This window comes from Asterias rubens, chromosome 11 (genome assembly GCF_902459465.1).
Source record: "Asterias rubens chromosome 11, eAstRub1.3, whole genome shotgun sequence".
Taxonomy (NCBI): domain Eukaryota; kingdom Metazoa; phylum Echinodermata; class Asteroidea; order Forcipulatida; family Asteriidae; genus Asterias; species Asterias rubens.
The window spans coordinates 5453130-5477591 of NC_047072.1; the positions used below are offsets into that span (position 1 = coordinate 5453130).

A 24462-nucleotide genomic window follows, 5' to 3' on the forward strand; every position below is an offset into this window, starting at 1 on the left:
TACGGATTGCTTGGCATCTCTGGAAATGTAATGGCGGTCTAGGCAATTTTATTTGGTTTACTCAGCTCAGTATTTAAAATAATTCGTGTTTGGTTAAACTCATCGTCAAAAAACAACAACATTTTGCATAATAATTGTAACATGTATCAATAAATACCCATTAAAAGGAAATAAACAGTCTAAAATATTGTTTGGGTGTTACATTTCCAGTACGGCCGGCCGTTGAAAAGAGGACAGGATCACGCGCATGCGCAATGATGTTCAGAGCTACCCAAAATCGCAAGCATGGCGGACGCCGGATTCTTTCGGGTAAAAACATTTCATTTTCTGTCGTCAAATTCCTTAAATTACGTAATGCATTCGCCATTGTTATATACTCAGTATAATGCTTATTAGATAAAGACTTCTTTGACGTCATAGCAGTGTATTATATGTGTAGGTTTGGTGTGTAATTAATGGGGTCGACTTCTGTATATCTCAGATATGGATGTGGTCTGTTTTTACAAGCTGTGTGTTCCGATACAAAACACTAGACTGGCTGTAGTAGAGGGCGCAAACGAAATCGAGGATTGTAAAAGAAAAATTATGTTTGCAACTCCTTTTTACAACTGATTATGATAGCAGTTTTGTTCCATGTAATTAACCTTGAAGTCTCCTCTACCCCGGCCCTGCATCTATCTGTCTATCGCACATAGGCTATGGTGTTGCACCATTTTTTTGTAAATAAAAAAATGATGATGGATCATTGGTGGCTCAACAAATAGTAAATAACACACAACTTCCAACCATGACACGGGCAACAGAATTTTTTTCGTGCACATAAAAAGATGCCCTGACCTGAGTGAATTGTATCCCATAAAGGGATATGTTGTGTTGCCCAGGGATGCGATTGTGTTTTCTCTGACATACAAACTCACCAGAAATCCTGTTGTTTTTCAACCCCCCCCCCCCCCCCACAACCCCAAAAAATAAAATAAAATAAAATCACTTTTTACTATATTTTTGTATAACGAAGGATAAACGTATGGCGCCACCACTTTTTCATTCATATTAACAATAAGGGATATCTCATTTAAGTAAATACTGTTTGTCTATTGTTTCATATCAAATGAAAAAAGGGGTGGCGCCATACAAAAACTTTTGCAGGATATGTTGTGTTGCCCACAAAAAGGGATATCTCATTGAGGTTAATTAGATACTATAATAATATTTCATATTGAATGAAAAAGTGGTGGCACCATGCAGAAACTTTTCCATAAACTAAGATAAAATAAAACTCATAAGAAAATGAAAATAAAACCATAGGCCTATGATATGGAACACCCCGGATTGCAGCAATGCAGATGGGGGGGGGGGGGGGCTTTCAAAACCAAAGATATTAATAGTTATAATATATAAGCAGACTTCGCATACGGGATGCTTTTGTACTCGCAAGCTTTCATGCTATGCACTCACAAGCTTTCAAGCTTTGCTGTCATAGTTCAGGTTTTTCTCAACAGTTTATCACATGCATGGTCGCCACCATGCTGGACCATGCTAGTCTAGCGCTATGTACATCAAACATGAAGGCCTACATGCAGGCTTATGTACAAAGCAAACAAAATGTAAAACTACATTAACAGAAACAGTTGATGCCTTACTTTATTTAGTCTCTATCATCAGTGAGTGTCTTTATATAAAAGATAAAAACCTATCTTTAAAACTTGTAAACTTTAACTCCATGCAAATGTATAACAATATTTTTGGTTTATGTTCAATGTGTACAGGGTACCAGTTACGACCAGGACAATCGGTTTGCTAACAAGCAGAAGAAACTAATGAAGAACATGAAGTTTGCTGCTGTGCTAGAAAAGAAGGTATTTATTTAATAGATGTTAAATTTGCATCAGGGATAAAGAATATTAATTTTGATTTTTACCCATATACAAACTGCCTCTAGACCACCGGGCAATCTCGGTGGTCTAGTTGGTATGACACTGCTCTAGAATTGCAAAGGCCGTGGGTTGAATGTCACCCAAGTAGTATGCCTGTGATATTTTTCACTACTGAGTATACAGTACTAACACATCGGTGTATATGGGTAAAAACCAAAATTAATAAGGTAAATATTATTGTAATGGGGCAGGTGTCCCAGGGAAATCAGTCCGCCAGAGATGCTGTCTCCCGTTGGAAAATTAACATGGGCTGAAGGAGAAGGAGGATGTTTCAAAAGGGGGCGCTATCAGAAGGAATAGCCCCCGGGGAGGAGGGGGGGGGGGGCAGAATCTCCTGCCACACAGGCTCTCTAATATGTACCCACAATGAAAATGATCTTATACATCACAATGATTGCATAGCGAACTACAATTACACAATAAACGTTATCAGCCTAATATGCTCTTCGTTGCTCATTACAGTTAGCTTTTATGTTAATACATTTTTTTAGTAATTACCAATTGGTCCAGCGGCCGATTCCACAAAGCAATACAAACTGTCAGTATTACCATAGTGATTTGTTTTGTGACATCACACTTTACTTAGCAACTGCTTTTGATTTGCAGATCAATCTTGGTTCTTTGTGAAATCAACCACTGTGCGCTTAGGTGATTAAAACAAGTTGGTTCAATTCAAGATGAGCCAGCAAGAGGGAAGGAAAGCTCCGACAGATTTTGATTTTGTGTGTTTTTTGTTTTTGAATACAGGTGAGCACCAGTAAGATCCAAATGGACACGCTCAAACCATGGATCACAAAGAAAGTCACAGAGATGTTGGGAATCGAAGACGATGTACTGATAGAGTTCATCTTCAATCAGCTGGAGGAAGAGGTAAACAGTGTACTATGTTAATGTAGTGATCATGTGTTGTATTTGAGGTCAAATTTATTTGGAAGCAAACCATGTCCTTAGGAGGTTGTAAGCAGGTGAAACTTATGTTGGAGCATCAAAGCTGAGAAGACGCACAGGTAACATTACTGATTAGAAACTTAAACCAGTTTTTTTTTTCAAATCGTCGTCTTGGCAGACTCCAGCTCTGTAAAATTTCTGTAAAATCCCCCTCAGGAATTTCTTCATTATGTTAACAACCTTGGAGCTAACAATGACCATTGCTGATCTGGAGTGAGAGCCCATTTATGAATATTCATACAAAAACTCCTAATTATTCCAGACTGCCTGCTGCATATTCATGACATATAAGGGTAAGCAGTTTCCTTGAATATTTTAACTCAACTTATTATTAGATTTAATTGAGATAAAACACTTGTCTCCAAATTAAACCATCTGAACCAAGTTTTTATATGTTCTCAAATGGACTTTGCTTCTTTTACTTGAGTGTCGTCGTCAAGTTCGACTAGGACATCAGAACCATGAAAATGCTTGCATACAGGGCATGCCTGCAGTAAGCCGGGTTCATACTTACTGCGAATGGGGAGCGAATTTGGCATGGAATTGATGTCACAACTATATTTTCATTGCGATATTCGCAAGAAAGTTGAGCAGGGTTCAACTGCTGCAAATTATTTGTTGGGAATTTGTAAGGTCAACATTCGATTCCCATTCGCAGGAAGTATGAACCGAGCTATATGGACCAGATAATCTCTGCTGTGGCCCACCTTGGCAGGTAGGTGCCAATCTCAAAGGCTGTGCCAGAAAGGTGAAGGAAAGAGGGTCTTCCCACTCCACTTAGTACCTAGAAGCTCTTAAAAATTTCCCCCAGGGCCTAATTTCATAGAGATGCTTAAGCACAAAAAGTAGCCAAGCATAACAAAAGTTTGCTTACCAGAGTAAAGTTACCAGCCAAACTCTGATGTCACATGTACAGTTTGTGACTAGTATCGTTCTCATTTCTGCTTAGCAGACAGTTGTTAAGTAATATTTTCTGCTTAAGCTTAAGCAGCTCTATGGAATTAGGCCTTGTTGTGGATTGAGTTAGATTGCAGTCACTGCAACAAATCTGCAAGGGTTCCAGAGAGAGGCACTGCCAGCAATAAGAGGGAAGGAGCTTCCAATATCTCTCGGGACAAATTGACAATATCAACATCTTTATTAGCAGAATCTTTACAGCACAAGTACAGCGCTTAAATTAATTTTGCAACACACCCTCTCCAGGAAAGCAGCAATGCCTTTAAGAGAGTATGAAAATTCAAGATTCAAGATTGCTCCGGTAAGTGTAGAGTCACCCCGCATTTTACAATGAGCACTTCTGCATCTTGCCTCATTTATCCTTACCCTCCCAAATCCTGCTATATCATCTTTGCCGGAATGAAGGATTTAGGAGGACTGGTGGCTGTAGTCTTAAACAACAATTGCTTATCACCGGATCAGCCAATCCACCAGGCAAGTCCAAACATGGTTAGGAGTCGAGGATATTGAAGGATTAAGGTTAGCCGTAGGCATGTTGGCCTAGGTAGCAAGAGTTATTACAAAACAGTAAACACTTGAGCCCGGTTCATACTTCCTGCGAATGCGAAGCAAATTTTGATGTCACAAATTCGCAACGAATAATTTGCAGCAGTACAACTCAACTCAACTCACTGCGTAAAGAGAGTTTTGAATTCGAATTCATGTCAAACTCGCTTCGCATTCGCATGGTTGGGAGTTGAGAATATTGGAGGATTGAGGCCAGCTGTAAACACTTATTCGAGTCTAAACATGGACCCAATTTCATAGAGCTGACTTTAGCACAAAAAATGGGCAAACATACTAAAACTACACAATGTATGCTTACCAGATTAAGGTTACCTGCCAAACTGCCATGCCACTTGTACAATCATGCTCATTTCTGCTTAGCAGAAAATTGTTGAGCAATATTTGCTGCTTAAGCAGCTCTATGAAATTGGGCCCAGGTTAGGAGTTGAGGATATTGGAGGACTAAGGTCAGCTGTAGGCAAGTGGGCCTAGGTAGCTAGAGTTGATAAAACAGTAAACACTAAGTGTTTTTTGTATGTGTGGCTCCTACATCTAGTTCCCATCAAACAAACGAGATGCCAAGAGAAATTTACAGAAATTATTGGAAACTATCTGGAAAAGAAGGTAAGCTAAAGTCTTGTACAGGGTTGAAATTTCAAAAAGCTCTCCACTTGACAACAGATCTTGTTGCTCAGAGATTAAAGTTCAAATGAAGATTGTTGGGAGAGATTCAGAGGTAAGATAGTATTAAGAACAAAGGAAACAATCAGTTGAGTACAGACCATTCAGAGACGGACGATAACAGGTTTGTTTTAAAATGTTTCTTACAAATTTTGTACTGTAAAGCCTTGAAGATAGAACACTTAAGATGAAGTTCTAACTACTCCGTAGATGCTTTGAAACGGTGAGTACAAGGTGAAAACATTAAGCCAATTTACAAGATCCTGAAGTAAGTTTCCTTAATTGATCTTATTTTTGACTTTGCTACCGCCAACATCAAACTTGAAATCGTCGGCGTTCTTTTGTAAGTATGTTTGTCAGTTTCTTGTTGACCAAGATGAAACCTCCTAACTTGAAATCATCGTCGCTCTTTTGTAAGTATGTTTGTAATTTTCTTGTTGACTTTTAGATGAAACCTCCTAAGGAAATGGTTTGCTTCCTCGTGATAAAGATTGTGTCAGTAAAACTATCTATGAAATAATCATGTCGGATCAAAAAAGTCAGGGTTCAAGTTCTTGTGGTAGAGCAGTACAGTATTCATACATGTCTTCAATCCTTTTGTTGAAGGCTTCGTTTGTGTTCTAAGGCCCAACAAAAAGATAGTTTGGTTTCCTGTAACATACTGGGGATAAACAGTAAAAAGGGGGAACATTTTACATGTGGATACTAAGAAATGAAGTTCATTGAACAAGAAGAAATTGATCTGCATGTACATGCAGTACGTTGCTTTAGAAAGGAAAGTACAAATGTTGACGCTCAGAACTGGATGCCTGTAAGTGGACTGCACATCGGGAAGTTAATGTGACCACACACAGATATTTTAGTTAAGTCTTGAATTCTGGTGGAACAGTAATGAAATAAAAAATGTTCAATTTTTATAAATATTGAAAAAAAAGATCTTACGGAAGCTGCCGGTCGGGTTACAGGAAACAACAATATTTTCTTATTGGGCTGATAGGTATATTACAACAAGTGTGCTTTCAGATGATGTTACAAAGTGGTTACAAATATAACTGACTATCTCAAACAAGCATCTATGGTATGTCAACAACTGCGTTCAATAACTTTGTCATGGTTAAACTGATCTGCCACAAGAAACTTGAGTCTGTTCATGTGTCAGTTCAGTCTGTTCAGTTTATTTGAACATCTTGAGAAAAACGTGTGATTTGTAGTGTGAAACTTCTTTTGAAGGCAACTTTACAGCAGTTTAAATTGCGTACAGTTTTTTTTTTTTTTTTTACAGATTGCTACCCTTGTTTTATTTTAACAAACAAACTAAAAGCAAGAACATTACTTAGACTTAAAGCTGCTTTTTAAAACTTGATTGTTTTATCCGGTTTTGGCAGTACTATGCCTGATCAGACACAATTTTATCACATATTTAAAGTGGTGTTTCAAGGTTAAATACAGTTTGTGATGCACCCATTTCCAAAAAGACAAAGTCCGTACAAATAGGGGGAGCGGGTGTAATCTCTAACTTCATGTTAAATGGTTTAAAAATTAAACAAATAGATCTGTACATTCCAAACGAGACTATGGTGCCATTTTGAATATCATCAAAATTCAGGAATGAACTAATAATTCTCGGTGAACAAATTTTTTGATGTTTTTTATCTAGACGAAAATAGTAATGGGGGTATCATTGTAGTGGTATTTTACACCGTTTAATGTGAGATACTGGAGACTTGTAATCGTACAAGGGCTAAATCTATTGGAAAAAGAGTCAATCACAAAACAGACCTTGAAGCCCCTCTTTAAATAAAAAATTGTAAAATATGGTATAAATGTTCCTGAGTTTTGCGTCAGACTGTCTTTGTTTTATTCATGTTTATTTCCACGAGTGTAGAACGGCTTCTTAATCTACCCATCTCATCTCTCAATATATAGATGTTTGTAATAAATTCTGGCGTTGATAAAGAAACAGGCACGGATTGGTAGCTACGGCAGGGCTGGTCGACAACAACAGGTTTTGTCATGCCGGCTTTACGGCCTTTGCAAGAATGACGGTACAACCAACTTTGTTGAGAGATTTTTTGAGAATCGAATAAAATAAAATTAATGATACGGTTTGGTTTTGGTTTGTATTCAAGTACTGAGTGTCAAGTTTTGTTTTAATGATGTGTTTTCATCATGATTAATGTCAAACTTTACCACTTTGAATAATTTCCCATAACATTTTAGTGTCTATCAAGTTTTATTCCTCCTTCAACATTTGAGTACACAATTTTGTGGTTAGTCATTTGAGGATGACTTTGAACTGGATTTCACTACGATGGCACAGTGAATAGAAATAGTGGATTTAAAGTAAAAACATCCACAGTTTAGTCAATAAAACCTGACTAAGGCATGCTCAATTTGTATTGCAAATCTCATAACTTTGTGTAGCTTGCTCTTTGAGCGTCTTAAATTTTAGAACGATCTTGGCCATCTTGAGACTTTGTGTATACTTTTGCAACTAACTTGAAGCAAAGTGAGAAGTAACATAATTTGTCAAACTCTGTTCTCTCCTGCCGAACAGTGCATAATTTGTTTGTGAATGTTTTGTGAGAGCCATGCTTGTTACTGTCATTGTGGACAAACTATTACCTTACCATGAGTAAGTTAATTTGAATTACAGCCATAATTTGTGTTTATGGTGAAATCAAGATAGCTACACAGCAGGCCTTGACAGAAAACAGAGTATGCCGTCGTGCCCCTGACCACTACCTTGGTGCCTCCTGACTTGAAATGTTCCAGTATAAATGGACATTTTCAATAGTTGGGGTCCCCTGTAAAAGGAAATTTGTCTTTCTCTTTCAAGAACTAAGTATCATGGGGCTGAATTCACAAAGCATTATTAGATTTATCTAATCAATATTGATTTGTAATGTGATATCACACGTTGCTTGGCAATAAAAAGTGATTTGCAGTTAACATGAACAGGTGTGTATGCTTCGTTTTTGAAAGGGCAAAGGGCACCCTATGAGGAAATTGTAAATTTCCACTGTAGCATTTCAATGGCACGAAGGCAATGACCAGGGGCCACAGAGACAATTGCCTTTGTTGCCTCTGTGAAGAATCAGGCCTGCTTTCTTTTATTGAAAGCATTTTCTCGAGGTCAGTACTCTCCTTAAGCGTGAGCGTACCTTCTAAAAAGGTATTGCTCCAAAAACATGCATTTGTTCATCGACAATTCCTCATGTGTGATCGCCTTGCTTTCCTTCTCACAGAATCCCAACCCAAAGACAATGCAGATCAACCTGACCGGGTTTCTGAATGCTAAGAATGCCATGAGATTCATGTCGGAACTTTGGGACCTTCTGACGAGTGCACAGGACAACATTGCTGGCATCCCAGCTGCCTTCTTGGAGCAGAAGAAAGAAGAGATCAAGAAGAGACAGGTAGTCAATAATAATAATTACAGCATTTATGAAGCGCTAAATTTGTATGTTTCTAAGCGCTATAACCAGATTGACAAAACAGATGGGTTTAAGAAATTATTTAAAAGTGTCCAATGAAGGTTCTGCTTGAATGTGGGTGGGTAGCTTGTTCCAAAGTGTTGGGGCTACATGACCGTAAAAGCACAAATTTTGTATTATTTGTAGAGGAGCCATATGAGAGTTTGGGAGACCTGCCAAAAACCCATGGCAGTAGTCCAGATGAGAAGAAACAAAAGCATGTACAATGCTCTCAGTGGCTGTCTTATCTAGAAGCTCCTAACTTCTTGGAAGTTCAGGATGTAGAATAAGAGGTTACCAAGGCCCAGAATCCAGTTTTCATGAATTTATGTATGTCGAAGGTCATGAATCCTAAACCAAGAATCTTTTTCTTTACCCCTCGAAAAACCAGCTGGAGCAGGAACGCATTCAAACAGGACTCAAGCAGCTGCAAGAAAAGGAGGAGAAAGACAAGAAGGAGTCGTCAAGGAGTCGCCATGACAGCGATAAGGACGACAACGGAGACAGGGATCGGAAGGACCGGAGGAGCAGAGACAAGAAAGACGATGGGATGAATGGAGGCGGAGACAGGGAAAGATCTGGTTCCAAGACTCCTGATAAAAAGTAAGTGAATGCTATCAGGGTTTATCCTTAACTTTTTTAAGTAACTAGTTGGTAGGACCAGTTTGCTTTTCACTTCATTAGTTTGTCAGGTCTGTCACTAGTCCATATAAGGCCTGATACGTCATGGAGGCAACAAAGGCGATTGCCTCCATGCCCCTGTTCATTGCCTTGGTGCCCTTGAAATGCTCCAGTAAAGTTTTACAATGTCCTCATAGGGTGCTCTTTACCAAGTAGAAAATGCCTTGGTGCCCTTGCCCTTTAAAAAAAAAAACATACAGGCCTGCCATATTTTATATTAATTTTGAGCATTTGAATTATGTGACCTACTCCTTTTACATAGCAAATGATGCACATGGTGCTGTGGCGTAATATGCTGCCAATCAAACCGGGAACACCGAGGTAAACCCTCTTGTCTTTTCGATAGGTGCACACGGTTCTTTTACGTGCGTTATAGTATTTTGCTTTAGGACACAGGTGTCACGACTGGGACTCAAACCCACACTCTGTTGCTCAGAAACACCAGAGCTTAATTCCGGAGCTCTTGACCTTAACACACGTGAGAAAATGTGAGAATAATGATCTTCCTTATTAATTGTAAAATCTTAATAATGTGAGAAGGAAAAACATCCTTTCCATAATAATCCTGACATCTTTTCTTGGTTCCGCAGGATTCATGCTCGTCCTGGGAAGTGGGACTGGGAGCCTCACAAGTCGCCAGAGAAGAAGGAAGGTCGTGGGTCAAGATCGCGTTCGAGTTCTCGCAGTGGATCTGAATCCCCAAAGACCAAACCTAAGACGGACGACAAGGAGAACGCCTCCCCATCGGGCAAGGATGATGACAAACCTACCATGGACAAGGCGGAGTAAGTTGTTGCTCAATTGTTTGTCTTATCTTTGGTTCTTACAGTCAACTAGCTATGTCAATTGGGATTAATTGGGACTTGCCAAATTCCCTGTTATGTCATAAAAGAAATACAAAAGTTAGCTTATTTTCAACACCATGTCCTAAATCATGATCATTGTTCACCTTCAGAAAAACCAGTGACAAGGATTCCGACGCTGAAGATGTTAAGAAGGACGAGGATGCAAAGAAGAAGAAGAGCCGTCGCCGATACTCCTCTAGCTCGTCATCGAGCAACAGCTCAAGGAGTCGTAGCCGTTCTAGGTCCAGGGAAAGGGATAGACGAAGGAACAGGTCGCGTTCCAAGTAAGCATACCTTTGAGAACTTTGAATACAATGTAATGGTAATAGTTACAATCAACAAACCAGTGGGATACTTTTTGATGAACATTTCTGTGAACTCATGCTAGGTTTTGTCATGGTGTATTTTTTTTACTGTGCAATGTGCAACCGTGCTGTTGGATATTACAAGAATACGTCCTTGAATTAAACTTGTATAGCAGAGCTTACCATACTGTAAGGGTTAAAAAAAAAAAAATTAAAACTACAGCTTCATAACAAATGGCCTTTATGCTCAGGCTTGAGTTTTGTCTGTGTGTAATCTCGATCGTCTTAAAGTAATTTTTGTGTTCTTAACATCTTGATAGATCTGCTAAGAGAAAGAAGACCAGGCGCCGTTCGCGCACTCCTCGTAGGTCACGGTCACGCTCACCAAGACGACGACCCTCCCCAAGGCGTCGTTCTCCTCGCCGTCGATCGAGGTCTCCTTTTAACCCGAGACGCAGAAGGAGTCCGTCACCACGGTATCGTTCAAGATCATCCCCAAGACGAAGATCACGGTCACCGAGACGTCGTTCTCCATCACCGCGGAGAAGGCGGCCATCACCACGGAGGCGTAGTCCCTCTCCAAGAAGGAGGAGTAGATCTCCAAGGAGACGCAGCCCATCTCCGAGGAGGCGCATTGAGAGAAGGCGCTCGCCCAAGAGAAGCCCATCTCCACGCAGGTATTGTACAGATATTTGTTACAAAAATGTATTTGATTGGCAATGGTAGCATCTTGCAACAGCATCTTGTAAAGCTTTACATGGTGCTTTGTAGAAGGAGTAGGTCTTACACTTCAAACACAGCCTCACATACCCTGCAGGAAAATACTGAAAGTTGAAGCACTTTGAGTATCACTGAGTGATAGATGTGAGCACTATATAATGAGCCACTTATATTGTAAGAGAGAACTTATGTTGAAAATGCAGAGTTGATATTTTTTGTTTTTTAGAACCGGGAAAAAATTCAGTTTTTTTTTCTTCACAAGCGTACATCGTTACTATTGTTAGTATCTCTGTTACAAACATGGACAAGGAAGAATATAATATCCAAGCGAATAAATGTTATAATTTTTCTTTTCTTCTCGTAAATCGTCAGACCTCGTACTCGACCACGGAGAGACTCCAGCAGCTCCAACTCTGATTCCTCGGCCTCCTCTGGTTCCTCACGAGGCCCATCTCCTTCTCCAACCAAGAAGAAAACCAAGACCAAGGAGAAATCTAAAAGTCCTTCCCCTGTAAAGAAGCAGAAGTCTCCAGGGAAGTCTTCTGGTGAGGAGGAGAAAAGCGGAAGCAGCGACGACAGCGCTGGGTCAGAGTCCCCTCCTCCGTCTCACTTCAAATCCAAGGAGAAGAAGAAAGAGAAGAGTGAGGAGACTAAGGATGTAAGAACCTTCTTTAAGTCATTAACCCAATAGACCCCTTGCATAACGCGAAATGCTACACTGACGCGCACATTTTCACGCACATAGAACAGCTATTGTCAAATCATTTGCTTCCTTTGACACCAGAGTAGGTGCTTTTTGAACATGTGACGTCACATGCAAGAGGTATGTAGAGACCATAGCGGCCAGAAAAGGTTTGTAACAAAATGAAAACAGCTGCTGCAAACGGCTGCAAGATTTGACCTACTTCAACGAAAACAAAAAGGTCAGGTCTTCAGGGATGTGATTTATCAGATTTTAACCAGAAATCATTTTTTTTGTTTGCCAAAGATAAATGTATGTTAGCAGGCTTCGCACTATGAAGCTTTCATGCTTGCAAGCTTTTACTCTTTGCACCCGCAAGCTTTGCGCTCATAGTTCAGTTTTTTTGGTTTTTTTATCAGCCCTGGGTCCTGAGTTGACATTTTCCAATGTTTCCCATACTATTTGTTCTGTTTCATATTATTTGTTCAGACACTTCACAGAAAAAACTGAACAATGTTAGCCTTGTATGGTGAGAATTCTATAGATTTAATAGTTTTTATAGGGTTAATCTGCTGATGTGAACTTCTTTTGTAAAATGTATATGAAAGGTTTTCATTTTATTTTTATTTCTAGAATCATCAATATCTTAATTATTGAAACGTGTTCCTTTTTTTTTTTTTTCAAGCAGAAAGATTCTGACGACAGTTCTCCTGAAAAGACCGAGGAATCGAAACCTGTGGTGGTGAAGAAGTCTCGCTTTCCCCAACGCCACTACCGGCGTCATTCATCAACAGGATCCTCTTCATCGGACTCTGACAGTGGAAAGGAGACCACTAAGATGTCGGGACGAAGGAGAAATGCTCGTTCCATTTCTCGATCTCCAAAGAGACGTCGCCGCAGTATCACCCCAAGGAGAAGGAGGTTTGTATATCATTTCTAGCCAAAGTGCAAACTCATTTATAGCACTAATAATGGTAATCAGTTTTTATATAGCACTTTATACACCCGACGGGTGTCTTGAAGCGCTTCAAACCGTAGTACCCCTGGTCAATGGGCCATTTAAATCATTCCTTAAGCCATCTAAGCTCCCTGGGGAGTATACAGCCTGTGCAACAAATATGTAGCGCACTACGCTATTAATCAATCACAAGAACCACCTATGCCCTCACAGGTACCTATTTACCCCTGGGTGGAGAGAACCATTTATATAAGTGTCTTGCCCAGGGACACAAGTGTAACGACCGAGATTCGAACCCACACTCTGCTGAATAGAAACCACAAAGCTTGAGCTCGGCCACAACACCCTATCTTTGTTTGTCTCATCAGTGCTTTTCCCATTCTGTTTCAGATCACCTTCACCATACAGACCTCCACCACGTCGACGTTTCCGCTCCCCCAGTCCATACAGGCGTCGGAGATCCCCAACACCTCCGAGACGTTATCGCTCACCTCCAAGACGTCGCAGGACACCCTCCCCAAGACGACGCAGGTCTCCTTCGCCAGCTTACCGAAGACGAAGTCTTACCCCCGAGAGAAGACGTAGCCCTGTAAGAAGTAGAAGAACCCCAACCCCCAAGAAGAGATCATCAAGACGCCAAAGCTCAAGCCCTGCTGAGAGACGTAGACAATCTGGTGATAGAGGTAGAGAGTCCCGTGAGAAAGATGATACTCAATCCAAGAAAAAGAAGAAGGAAGTTGTGGAGTCCCCACCACGCAGGGCAAAAGAAAAACGTCGCGTCCAATCAGATTCCAGTGATAGTTCATCTGACGAGGATAGCCCATCCCCTGAACAGTCGACCAAAAAGAATAAGAGCCCAGTTGTGGACAGGCAAAAGAGAAGCCGCACACCAGAAATAAGCAAGAGAAGCCTAGAGAAGCGCAACAGAAGTGCAACCCTAGACAAACGTCAACAGAGTCCAGCTCATAGTAAACGCGAGAGAAGACGAAGTCCAAGCTCAGAAAGACGCAAAAGAAGTTCCTCCCCAGAGAAGCGAAGTCCCACTCCTGAGAAGCGGAGAAGCCTAACCACTGACAAACAAAGAAGCCCTTCCCCCGAAAAACGAAGAAAAAGAAGCCCTACACCTGAAAAGCGAAGAAGAAGCCCTTCCCCTGAAAAACGACGAAGAAGTCCAGAGCGTCGCAGAAGAAGCCCCCCTACTCCTGACAAACATAAAAGCCCTACACCAGAAAGGCGTCGTCGTAGCCCGCGTAGAAGAAGCTTTACCCCAGAGAAGCAACACAAAAAATCCTTCTCTGAAACCAGAAAGCGAGATCACTCCCCAGAAATCGCCTCCCAACAGCGCCCAGGCGGAAAATGGGAAAACAGCCCTGATGTTGAGAAGATAGATCGTAGACGTAGCCATTTATCTCCCGAGAACAGATCCCCATCCCCGGAGAGGAAGTTATCATCTTCGGACAAACGGAAATCAAGACGCAGTCCCTCTCTATCGCCAGTGTCTAAAGTTCGCACACAGTCGGCTAGTCCTAGACCACAGAAAGTTGTAAAGAGATCAAGATCTTCATCGGAGAGTCCCGAGCCGACCCCTGTGAAATCTAAGAAGACCAAGGAGGCTAGCGATTCAGCAAGGGTATGTTGATATAACATTATGTTTCTAATTTTTTTTTTTTATCTGTCGAATATTAAACCCATTATGTGCCTGACTGTGCAGAAATTATGTGCCTAAGCCTGTGCAGAAAGCACTCATTGCTGCATAATAACAAAAACATGACTATACTGCCTTGCAAAAAAAACATATTATCCAAGTTCTGCATTTCCTCAAAAGTGGGGTCGATACTGAATTTTAAAGCACATTCAGCTTTGAATCAATATTTTTTTTTTAATCAGTCCTAGCCTATTTAAATCACTTGAACTGTTTTTGTGAATAGTGGAACAATTCTAGAGCAGTTTTACACCAACTGAACACCGAGATTGCCTGGTACCTATAGGCAGTTTAAATCCTAAATTTTAGCAGCGGGTACTACGACAACTTAATACATGTAGATGCTTATTGTTTGTTGACAGGACTCGGTTGACATAATTTGGTTATTATTCCGCTGACTTGTTTATTCTACAGGGTTCTGACTCTGATGGCGGCAAGGATGCCAAGAAGAAGGATAAGAAGAAGCACAAGAAACACAAGAAACATAAGAAACACAAGAAACACAAGAAGCAGAAGAAGGACCAAGACAATCAGGTAACGTACAACCCCGCCAGTTAAAAACAGTGGACACTATTGGTAATTACTCAGAATAGTTATTAGCATAAAACCTTACTTGGTAACGAGTAATGGAGAGCTGTTGATAGTATAAAACATTGTGAGAAACTACTCCCTCTGAATTAATGTAGTTTTTGAGAAAGAAGTAATTATCCACGAATTTGATTTTGAGACATCAGAGTTAGATTTTGAGATCCCGAAATCAAGCATCTGAAAGCACACAACTTCGCTTGACAAGAGTGTTTTTTCTTCCACAATTATCTCGCAACTTCGACGACCAGTTGAGTTCAAATTTTCACAGGCTTGTTATTTTGTGCATATGTTGAGATACACCAAGTGAGAAGACTGGTCTTTGACAACTACCAAAGGTGTCCAGTGTCTTTAAAGGGTTTGTGTACTTGTTGTAGATCACGTTTTTGGCCATGACATAATCCCTACTCACCGTCAATGAAGCTGTACGCAAGTATTACAACTAAAGTGAAACTGGCCGGGCGATTTTAAATTAGTTTTGGGTCGAATAAAGACAAACTAACTAGAGCAGCACTTGAACCTGTGACCCCCTAGATCAACAAGCCGGCGCAACTAACCAAAGTATCTACAATCCCGGCCAAAATGCTTGGGCCACCCTTTCCTGAAACAACAGTTCCCTGTGCACTTCCCATTCACATTCACATTAAAAACATTTGCCCGCCCCCCGCCCCCCCGCTCAATGTTGACTGAATTCGGAAGACAGTCGGCAAATGGAACCAACATTGAAAGGGGGCAGGGGGGCCCAACGAGATATGGCCGGGATTGTAGCCCTTAAGTTACATAGTTAATGGTCTCCCTATTTTGCAAACAATTATGTGTTTTAAGCCATTGAACCCTTTCGGTAAACAGTATTGTCCAAAGGCCCACACTTAGTGTATCACAGCTTCTATATAAAATAACAAACCTGTGAAAATTTAAGCTCAATCGGTCATCGGAGTCGGGAGAAAATAACGGTAAAACCCACCCTTGTATCCGCACGTTTCGTGTTTAAAATAAATCTGTATTCTCAATATTGAGAATTGCAGATTGTTTTACCGTTTTCTCAAAAAGTAAAGTATTTCATGGAATAATATTTCAAGAGAAGTCTTTCACCATTACCTTCTGTAAACCCTGTAAGTTATTTGTAAATCTGTGAACTTTTTTTTTTTTTCTGTACCAAAAGGGTCGAATGGCTTTAAACCTCATATATTCAAACCTAACTACATGTACATGTCCGGTTTTGGCAAACTATTCTTGCTCAGAAATCAAGGTTCTATTTTTTCAGGGGCAATACTTTACAAGGGGGGGGGGGGTCTCATGTGTTTTCTTGCTTTTTGAGGGCACTACACGTGTCTTATGTTTTTATATTGGGCAAAGGGGGATTGACAGCAATTGTTCAGTAAGCACAACATAAACCTGAAATCCCTACTCACTGTGAATGAAAATGTATGTAATATAATTTACCTATAGAAGTTTCAGCTTCATTAGTTGTCAAGTTTTTGAGAAAAACGTGGAAATCACAAAGCAATTTTTCAGGAGAATTGCGTAAAACCTTTGTAAAACACATGTAATGTACATGCTAAAGTTTTTGGGAAATTGTTTAACTTGTGTCTCAATAAGCAATATTTTAAGGGGAAGCTTTCTACCATCATTACGTTTAAACCGTGTAAGCTTAATGTAAATCGGTGGACGTTTGTGTTTTGTGTTGTATAAAAAGTACCCACAAATTTTGCCCAGGTGTCTAGGTATTCCTTGTTTGGCGAAACATCAAATGACCGAGAAATTATTTTGGTTTTTATTGCAGGATTCAGAGAGTGAAGGCGAGAAAATGGAGCGAGAACTCCGCGAGAAAGCTCTTCAATCTTTGAAACGGACCCAGTCTCACGAGGACTCATAAGTAGATCCACGTAATTACCAAGTACCGATTATGCTCGTTGTATAGCTTGACTGGCAGGGCCCAATTTCATTGAGTTGCTAAAGCAGAAAATACTGTGTAAACAAATTCTGCTTATCAAAAATTAACTGGATACCTGCCACAGATTGTACATTTGAGATGGTATTGTACTTGATAACCTTATTCTATTTAGCATAATTATTTTGTGCTTCTGTTTTGTGTTTCGCAGCTCTATGACTTTGGGCGCTGGTGGCACCTTGTCCATTTGGAATAACAAGTTATTAGAGTACACACTGTTCAGGTCTGGAATTTCATCATCACTGAGAGAGGGCATGGCCATTTTAATTTTGCAAAGGGCTTTTCCATGACAACATCTCAAAAGTCTATGGGGAACTTTTAAAAGGGCACCGACTTGGGCCCCTTCATTTCATTAAGCTGTTCAGCAGAAAATAATTCTTAGCAAATTTCTTTACCGAGCAAAACACGAGTTGAGAACCAGTGGCAGCAATGTAAACTTTATGATATTTTGGTCGGTAACCTGTTTTGACCAAGAAATATTTTCCTGCCCTGAGCAAGATTTTGTGCTTACTGCCCTTATGATTTTGGGCCCTGGGCAACAGAGACCCTTGCCTCTGTGAAATTCCAGGTCTTAAAGGTTTATCAGTACCCATCCATAACTTCTCCTCCTTTTCAGTGTTGTCACCACTGAAGTATTCCATATTAAAGCTTTAAAAACCTCATTTTGTTTTGACATTTGTTTTATACTTTTTTTGTAATAGTGTGAATGATTCTCGCCATTGAGCCTGGTATATACTTCTTGTGAATCCTTTGTGTGAAGCGAATTTGACATCACAACTCTGTTTTCGCTGCGAATGTATCACTTGAGTTCAGCAGCTGAACTATTAGGAATTGTCTGCTGTGAATTTGCGACTTCAAAATTCGCATCACATTTGCAGGAAGTATGAACCGGGCTTTTAATAAAGTAAATATCTTGGTGTAGAAATTAGGGTGTCAATTTAATAGACTTAATTACATGATTGGTCATTATCAGAAAGAACAAATTATTAGTTTCAATCTACAAAGCTCACTGAATCAGTTCATACATAGGCCTATAGAAATAAAAAATATTTTCTTCAAAAGTTTTGAAAATTAACCGTGGAATGCCCTCAAAATCATCACGGCTTATTTTGATTGCTGCAACCAAAACAATTTTTACCAAAATAATGTGAACTGTTAAGGCCACCCTAATTGGGTTGATTTTTTGTTGGTTGTATCGGGAGCTTATTGAAAATAGAGGTCGTTAGTGTAATTGAATTAATTGTTCTTTGAATAACATGATCCACCAAACGTGTCAAGTTGCTTTCTCTTCTTGTTTTGCTATAAAGTAACAAGCATTGGGATAGTCACAATCTTTAAGGGTTTTAATTGTTAATTGTGGTTTTTTTCGCTCGCTAGTAACAAAAAAAAACAGTAGAAGCTATTAAACAACATGGTAACTACACAGAATTGCTTTTTTTAACTGCAGGATACAGTTTTGGTAATTGTCAACGACCAGATCCCAACATATGCATAAAATAACAAACGCCATAAAGGAAACGATTTTGTCAAGCACTTTTGCATAGCAAAATATGTCGACTGAACATTTGTTGTGCACACTAACTGGTAATGATGAGTAGCATATTATTATGTGCTAGTAGCAACTGAAACATTTTGTGCAGCAATTTTGTCTCAATTGATCATTGAATTTGCAATGAAATAATGAAAGAAAATTCCCCTTGTTGCATAGAATTGTGTATTAGATGGGCTAAAGCCTGAAGCCTTTCTCATTTCAAATTTTGTTGGGGTAAAGGTATTTCCTTTCTTTTAAATTTCATAACTTCAATGATGTGGTTTCTTAGAATGTTGTAAACACATCAACATCTCTCCGGTACTCTCTCCTACTAAGTAAATGTTTAGTCGTTAATTTTTAGAGCAATTACCAAAATGACACCCTGCATTTAAAGGGTTATTTTCCAGTTTTGCACAAGTTGAACTGTGGGTGCGAACCTCATTGGTCGCAAATGTAAATAGTGAGAGGCGAGACAAAACTCTTCCATTTTATAGTATGTTGTATGATTGATTTAATTACAATAATATTGGGCCACCCTAATTTCACCAGCAAAAGCTTCTAAAACATGATGTTTGGGTTGTTGCTAAAATGTAATGTGAAAAAGGAACTAAAAATGTACATGTATGTGATTATACAATATTGCTTTGCTCGATTGCTTTGCTTGATGTACAATGTACGGACGGTCCTTACAGTGTTTATTTTAAAATCTTTTATCTCTTTCTTAAAAATTATTTTGGGTGTGATAAGATGTGCACCATAATCAAATGTAATGTGCAGTTTGCATAGCGTTACAACGTTAATAGAAAAAAGGTTAACCAATTTTTATACAAATGCCCATGGGGCAACAGAAAACCAATGACATTGCTCCTAGACTAGTAGGTAACATTTAGCTTGTGTACGTGTATTTGGCATGTTTTTTTCTCGGACATCTTTGTAGTACTCGTATTGCCATCGTCTTTTCGATTGACATATACATGTAATATTGCACTCATAACTACCATGTGCCCGAGAACAGCAACACACTTTGAATCCGACTTAGTGGGTGATGACATTGACGACTCTGTAATCCGACAGCCCTACATGTATGTTCCAAACCAAATGTGATTTTTTTTTGGCAAAGATTATAGGGGTTAGGTTGAGGGTTTTTAGTAGTACATGTATGTATACACTTAATAGGTTGTCCGAACATAGGAGTGTAACCTATAGATGAAATGTTATCTTACTGCAGCAATCGTGTGTGCCGTCAATAGTTTGAGTTTTCAAAATGGATCTTCAGACTTCAAATGATATGCGTGTGTAAATCTACTTAGAACTTATGGATTTTGTTTATCAAATCAAGTATCATCAAATAATCAAGGATTTTACATTTCAATTTGGCAATCGGCAGATTCAGTTTCAATGAAATTTTGGTTAACTTTAGATGAACTGCCGTAACAAGTGATTTTTGTTACAGTCGACTCTTATTTTAACAAGATCGCTGGGACTGGCCAAATAACCCTTTTACAACCGGAACAGTGTAAGAGGACAGCAACATTAAATCGCACAATCTCTTTATAATAATGGTTATGGCCAGTTCATGGAGAATCAAGCACACATTGACCACAGCTTAAAATTATGTTTCTTTTTGATAGATAAGTAGTGTACAAATTAGTTTCTTTCAGTTTGTTAAACTTATACATGTAACTTGGAGACTTGGTATTAAAATTTCCCTAATTAAATTAATTGTTTCATAAGTCCTTCCTTGTTTAGTTTTGTTGTATGTACTCCATCTTGACTTCCAAATCATCAAATTGTACATAAATTATCTCCACAAATTTAGTAATCTATGATTTTGAGCATCACGTTAAAATGGGTCACTTCTTGTCGATAAATGCGACAACCCCCCCCCCCAAAAAAAATATATATACATGTATACACCCTTTAGAAAGCTTAGATAAGTCAGCGCAGACGTGTTATTCTGTCAAATGGTGCCACATTTATGCCCGTTGTGGGGCAGAGGGTACCCCCCCCCCCCACATTTCACACTAATTCCCAGCTTAACTAAAGCGAGTCGAAACTATGCTCGAAATTGCCGAGGGAAGAAGTGGATGGGGGAATATTCAATGGGGAAGCGCAAATTTGAGGAAGGGGGCCGGGGAGGCGTACTCACTCAGCAGTGTAGCCAGCAGGTATTTTCACCAGGATGGGGTAAGTGCCTTCCAGTAGAGGCATCCCCTTTTTTTAAGTGTACTACATGTAGTGTACACGTACATGCATCTGTATTTTTTTAGGGGGACACCTTGGGCACTAGAAAACTGTTGTTTTTGGGGGGAGAGGGGGTGGGTACACTCCCTAGGCTCCACTTGGCTTCGCTGCTAGTTATTAGCCTGTGAATTCTAGTGCATGTTGGCATTGCGAGTAGTAGAAAGGTATTCAGAAAAGATTGGGTATACACAAACAATAGTTTTGATGCTTTGTCAGTTTGATCATTTAAACTGGCTCATATTTAGTGTATAAATTCCACCAACTGCAAAAAACTTATAATTATTTGTTTATCTCTATGGCTCATGTTATTGTTGTAATGCGTATGACCATTAGCACACAAAGGATTCTGGGTGAAATCCAAGTGCAAACGACATCAGCAACAATTGACTTGTAGTACTCGCTTCCTAAAATGCATTTCAGATTTGTATGTTAAGCGCCCTAAATAAAACACAAATAAAGCAACATGTTTTCAAATTGTCAAACTGTTGCAGTGTTGATTGGCAAGAAATGGCAGTGTAAATTTTCTTTCATGATCTTATACAGTTTTTTGGGTGTAACCCACACCCTTTTTGTAAAAAGAAAAGTTGGTACAATTTTCCCACGTTTCTGTTTGATACATTTGGAAAAAAAAAATAAAGGTTTTTAAAATCACTAACCAAATTGTCAGATAAATGTTTTTTTTTTTCAAAAAAATAAGGTTAATGGAGTTTCAAAGGGATGTTTTAATTTCTCCTTTCAAATATCCCAAATTTGTTCCTGACGATTAATCTTTTCACGATTTACAATTATCAGATTCAGTATTACATGTACATGTATAACAATACAATTGGCATGGTAATGCCCCCCCCCCCCCAAGTCTTTTTCAAAGTATTCACACTATAAACAGGGATGGTATGAAAATGAAAAAAATGTGAAAACAAGACAATTTCCTCTTTGTATGGATATACACAATGCACATAGAGTTCAAGGCTTGAATGCCTTGTTCTTAGTTTTTGAAAGGGCAAGGGCACCAAGGCATTATCTCCAAGGTAAAGGGCACCCTATGAGGAAATTGTAAATTTCTACTGCAGAGCATTTGAAGGGCACCGAAAGGGCAAGGGCACCAAGGCATTTTCGCATTGGCTAATTGCACCCCATCAGGAAATTGTTAATATCTACTAGAGCATTTGAAGGGCACCGACAGGGCAAGGGTGCCAAAGCAATTTCTACTTGGCTAATGACGCCCCATTAGGAAATTGTAAATTTCTACTGGAGCATTTCAAGGGCACCAAGACAATGACCAGGGGGCATGGAGGCAATCACTTTAGTTCCTCCATGAAGTATCAGTCCTGTCATCTATGAGAGCCATTGCTGAAACTGAGATGCAAAGTTTTAGAAAGGTATATTGAAATGATGGCATCTCCACCTTTTTAAGGCATGTACGTTTGGTTTTTAGAAAAGGCAATGGCACCAAGGCATTTTCTCCTTTGTAAAGGGCACATTATGAGAAAAATATATAATATTTCTACAGGAGCATTCCAAGGGCACCAAGGCAATGACCAGGGGGCATGGAGGCAATCAGCTCCATGAAGTATCAGGCCTGATCAAAGAGTAGGATTTCAGGCTTGTATGCTTTTGAAAGGGCAAGAACACCAAGGCATTTTCTCCTTGGTAAAGGGCACCCTGTGAGAAAATTGTAAATTTATACTAGGCCATTTCAAGGGCACCAAGGTAATGACCAGGGGGCATGAAGGCAACCGCCTTCGCTGCCTCTGCAAAGAATCAGACATGGCATTCAAGGAGAAAACACACGTACATGTAATATGATTTTCTTCACCAGACTATGACTTTAAAAAGTCTGAATTCAGTTCAAAGTCTAAAATGTCTCAAATCTGAATGCAAGCAACATAGATTCTCCATGTGCTTTTCTCTTGTTTGGAAATGCTCGTATCTTGTTAGACTTGAGAGTGCCAAGTATCCCAAGTACTTATATCCAAGTAGCGATGCTAACTGAAAACCAATCAAAAAATGATGAGACAGTTAAGCTGCAGTTGGGATTTCAACATTTTGGTTACATTAGGAGTTATCAGGGGTGAGAGTCATTACTAACGAAAAAGTCTAAAACTTTGACACAATTCTTCAAAGGTATGTTGAAACGGTGCCATTTCTACCGTTTGGTAACCCCTGGGGTTATAGATTCCAAGGAGCTTTTGAAAACAGTTCCCAAAGCACTAGAAAAGTAGACCCGTGAGCAGGATTTCTTTATTTATGGAAACAAATATTGCCTGATTTTCTTCACCAGGCCAACATAAAAAGTCTGAACTCAGCCAAAAGTCTGAACAATCTCATCCCCGAGTTATAAACTGCAAGGAGCTACTGGGAACAGTATACATGTACAGTAATCAGTGCTTAAGAAGTGAACAGGGCATTTTTTAGTTACATGTAAATGTACATGTATACAAACAGAAAATATTTTAGGTTTCTTTTTACCAGGCAGACTTACAAAGGTCTGGATCCCTGCACAAAGCACTACCTCTGTGGAAATGTTTTGAACCAGAATAAGCATGCCGTCATTTTTTAGGGCCATGTTTCATAGGCCCAGATTTCACTTGATCAGCGATTATGAATTTCAGTAACTGTTGGTGTCACTTCCACACAAAGACCAAGCCCAGCTTCATATCAATAGTAATTTATCAGTCACCCACTCACTTGCACAGAAATATGGAATGCAACAAAGGCAAACGACTTCAGCTCTTTAGCCATGTCAAATTCTCTAGGAGTGAATCAAGTTTTCCATAATTCATTCTACCAAAAGCATTCTTTTTAAGAAAATACTGTTAATTTGAACAGTAGTACTAGCAATGCAAAGCAAGGGAGAAATCGCAACACTTTTGCAGAAATATGGAACGCAACAAAGGGGAATGACTTCAGCTTTGTGGCCACCAGACTGGTAGCCACGTCTAGGAGTGAATCAAGTTTTCCATAAATCATTGTGACTTTCTATCAAAATTTTCTTCAAGAAACTACTATTAATTTGAACAGGTCTAGCAATACACTGCCAGGGAGAAATAGAAACATCGCATCACTTGTGCATAAATATGGAACGCAACAAAGGCAAATGACTTCAGCTCTTTAGCCACATAAAATTGTCTAGGAATTAAGTTTTCCATAATTCATTTCGACAAAAGCATTCGACAAAAGCATTCTTTTCAATAAACTACTGTTAATTTGAACAGTAGTTCTAGCAATGCATTGCAAGGGCATGATGAAGAAATCGCAAATCGTCAGCGATGGATGTCGAACAGCTCTTCCAGGTCCAACGACATCTGATCGTCCTTCTCGTCAGCGGTAACCCTGTTAGAGGCTAAGGCTTTCTTTTTGTGGATGCCATCATGAAAGTTTTCTCATACAGAAATTCTGTACCATCAGTTATTGCGATGGGTAAAAATTGGCAAAGGCCAAACAAAAAGGTACAGTGACTTTTGCCGTGAAAGTCACAGCTTATTTAGGTCCGGTGGGTGACGAATGTCTTTAAAATTTTGAAGAAGTACGTCGGCATAGCGCATAATTTTGCATGCCAGTACATTCCTTCGGATGTTTCTTCAATGTTTCACCAAAAGTTAAAAAAAACACAAATACAAACCATACACAAATAAATGCACTATTGCACTTCTCACATACAAAATAAAAATTAAAACCCAGTCATAATTTATGACTGTAACATAACAATTATAATA

General features: G+C 39.4%; 1 protein-coding gene across 3 annotated transcripts; it reads left to right on the top strand.

Annotated features, from left to right (window-relative positions):
• The first annotated feature begins 277 nt into the window (after positions 1 to 277).
• Positions 278 to 19114, top strand: LOC117296335 (serine/arginine repetitive matrix protein 1-like). 3 transcript variants are annotated; one of them, XM_033779201.1, is made up of 13 exons: positions 278 to 309; positions 1767 to 1856; positions 2682 to 2804; positions 8315 to 8485; positions 8934 to 9145; positions 9814 to 10008; positions 10179 to 10352; positions 10694 to 11050; positions 11466 to 11751; positions 12461 to 12696; positions 13124 to 14363; positions 14850 to 14969; positions 16804 to 19114. In XM_033779201.1, the coding sequence occupies exons 1-13, from the start codon at positions 286 to 288 to the stop codon at positions 16894 to 16896; spliced, it is 3321 nt and encodes a 1106-aa protein (XP_033635092.1). In that variant the 5' UTR covers positions 278 to 285; the 3' UTR covers positions 16897 to 19114. The 3 variants fall into 3 exon arrangements, with proteins under 3 accessions (XP_033635092.1, XP_033635094.1, XP_033635095.1); XM_033779203.1 differs by having other exon boundaries at positions 12464 to 12696; XM_033779204.1 differs by lacking the exons at positions 278 to 309; positions 1767 to 1856 and adding an exon at positions 6993 to 7111 and having other exon boundaries at positions 2719 to 2804.
• Positions 19115 to 24462: the final 5348 nt, after the last annotated feature.